Genomic DNA, 2664 nt, shown 5'->3' on the forward strand with positions numbered 1-2664 from the left:
CTTTTTTAAATTAATAATTAGAATAAACAGAAGGAAGGATTGTAATTAATTTAATTGGAAATGTTTTCGATAATATAATGAACAATGAAAGGATTAAGAATGCTATACTTCCATCTAGAATGGAAATATTTAATTAAATAAATTAAGGATTTTAATCTCAATCACTTTATTTCCATCATATTTGATTAATTCAATTTTAATTATTTAATAGTTTTCTCCTCAATTTTAATTATTTAATTATTTCTCTTACTTTTTTTTTTTAGGTTTCTCGTTATATTATTATTGTTCATAGCAGGTTTTACTCTACATATCACTTCTATATTTCAGGTAATTAAAATAATAAATATGGTGATTTTTTTTTTCGAAATATTTCTTATTAATGATAGAATATGATCACCTTAGTATTACAGAGGTACTGTACAAATATGATTACTTTTGCATTACAGAGGTACTGTACAAATATGATTACTTTAGCATTACAGAGGTACTGTATAAATTTTCAAAAATTCAAAGTTACAATTTTGTAAATCAATCGATAAAATTTGCATTTAAGCGTAATTCGTATTTTTATATTAATTTTCACATTTTTCAATTTGATTAGAATGAATGTTATAGCCAGCATATCAGCCAGCGGATTCGGATGATGCGCAATGGATGCGTCTTTCATCACCGGAGCAAACTCTTGAAATGTTGTTCTTCTCGTTGTTTGGATTAGTAGAACCGGATACGATGCCACCACTTCATTTAGTTCCTGATTTTGGCAAAATTATTTTAAAAATGATTTTTGGAATCTATTTATTGGTTACTTTAATTGTAAGTAATTTTTGAAACATTATGATTTCATATTTCCGTAAAAACGTATTGGATAATTTAATTAAAAGTTAAACTTTAAACTTAGCTTAAAATTTCAAAAAAAAAAATTTTTTTTTGATCAAAAATTTAAGCTGAAATATTAAGAAATATTTGAATTGAAAAATTTTTTAGGTTTTAATAAATTTATTGATTGCAATGATGTCTGATACATATCAACGGATTCAAGCACAATCAGATAAGGAATGGAAATTCGGTCGTGCAATTTTAATCCGGCAGATGAATAAACGTGCCGCTACTCCGGCTCCAATTAATATGTTAACAAAATTGATCGTTGTCCTTAAAGTTGCTTATAGAAATAATTGTAAGTTATTTTTTAATTTTCATTGATAATTATACATAATTAATAAGTAGAGAAAAAATTAGTAAATATTTTAAAAAAGTAATAAAATTCAACAAATTTAAATTACATTTTAATTGGATTATTTCAAATTTTGTTATTATTTTACGAAAAATTTCGAATTTTAAACTTCAAAATTACGTGTAATAAATTTAATTTTATTAAAGTTAATTTTTTTTTGCAGTAAAATAAAAGCTTACTTCAATTATACTTTTAGTTTTTTTTCTTTTTACTACAGTAAAGTTAAATTTACTACTTTGAATTTAATTACGAATTAATTTTTTATTTTTATTTTCAGTAAAATTATGTACGCAAAAAGCTCAACAAGATCTCAGGCATGAAGAAAACATTGATGCATTTTCAATGAGTGGTGATACAGGTCGTCTTAGTCCAGCAATTTTAGCTGATGATGATACTGGTGGTACCATTTTTCTTTTTTCAATTTCCAATATAATTATGCAGTTTAAAAAGTTCGATAAAATCTTAGACATTTTTTGTTTTAAAATTTTACATATAAGGCCACTTAGATAAGTGATAATAGGTTCAAGTGATAAGCTAATATGAACTAAATGTTAAATAATTCTTATTTTATTTTTTATTTTTTTTTTTGCTGATTAAGTTTTTAAAGTTTTTCAACTTATCTATCCTTTGGTTAATCGATACATTATTATAAGCATTAACTTGAACTTTTGAACTTTCAAATGTCTAAAAATTTTATTTTTCTAAAACAATGGATCACTTAAATACTTAAATATTGAAAAAATTACAAATCCAAGTACTAAAAAAAAAAATTTTTTTTCTTAAATTTTAATTCTTTAGAAGTTCGTCGTGGCCAGAATGAAGAATTAGGAAAAAGTGATGATTGGAATATTGAAACAATAATTGATTGGAAACGTGTAGTTGATATGTATTATCAAACAAATGGTCAAGTAGATGCGGAAGATATACAGGTAGAAATGTCATCATGAATGTGACAAACTGAATGTGCTGCGTGCTTTTTAACTAGTAAACAGTTTAAATTTGATATATTCGAAATTGTGGAATAGTGTACCTCAGAAGTGGAAATAAAAATTGCGATAGAAAATTCCTTCATTTCATAATTAAATCTATTCCTTTTTTTTTAAATCGAAATTTTTCATCTTTTAGTAATCTAATAAATGAATAATTTGGCTTATCAGTTTATCAATTTCGTTTTTCTTTTTTCCATTTGAAGTGCCATAACAGTTGTTTTTTTTTTCTTCTTTAATTGGATTTATATATTTCTATCATTTGTATTTGTATTTGTTATAATAAAATATTCGCTCATTTCTGTTATATTTTTAAAGAATAAATCTTTAAAAAAAAAAATTATCACAAAAAAAATGGCAATGAAATAGCAAATGTCAAAATGTGAAAAAATTTTTTGCAATATAATTCAATCGAATATTTTAATTTCATAGCTATAAAAATAACTA

At 23.6% G+C, this 2664-nt stretch overlaps 1 protein-coding gene across 1 annotated transcript in view; it reads left to right on the top strand.

Moving 5' to 3' along the window:
- The window catches only part of LOAG_18270 (hypothetical protein), a gene marked incomplete at its 5' end in the record, with an annotated part of 14727 nt that extends 12525 nt beyond the window's left edge, over window positions 1-2202 (top strand). The window contains 4 exons of the mRNA XM_020450933.1: window positions 616-813; window positions 985-1174; window positions 1509-1631; window positions 2030-2202. Coding sequence (XP_020305337.1) covers window positions 616-813; window positions 985-1174; window positions 1509-1631; window positions 2030-2178 — 660 coding nt within the window. The 3' untranslated portion in view covers window positions 2179-2202. The remainder of the gene's footprint in view (window positions 1-615; window positions 814-984; window positions 1175-1508; window positions 1632-2029) is intronic.
- Window positions 2203-2664: the final 462 nt, after the last annotated feature.

The sequence above is a fragment of the Loa loa genome, assembly GCF_000183805.2.
Source record: "Loa loa unplaced genomic scaffold supercont3.243, whole genome shotgun sequence".
Classification (NCBI taxonomy): Eukaryota; Metazoa; Nematoda; class Chromadorea; order Rhabditida; family Onchocercidae; genus Loa; species Loa loa.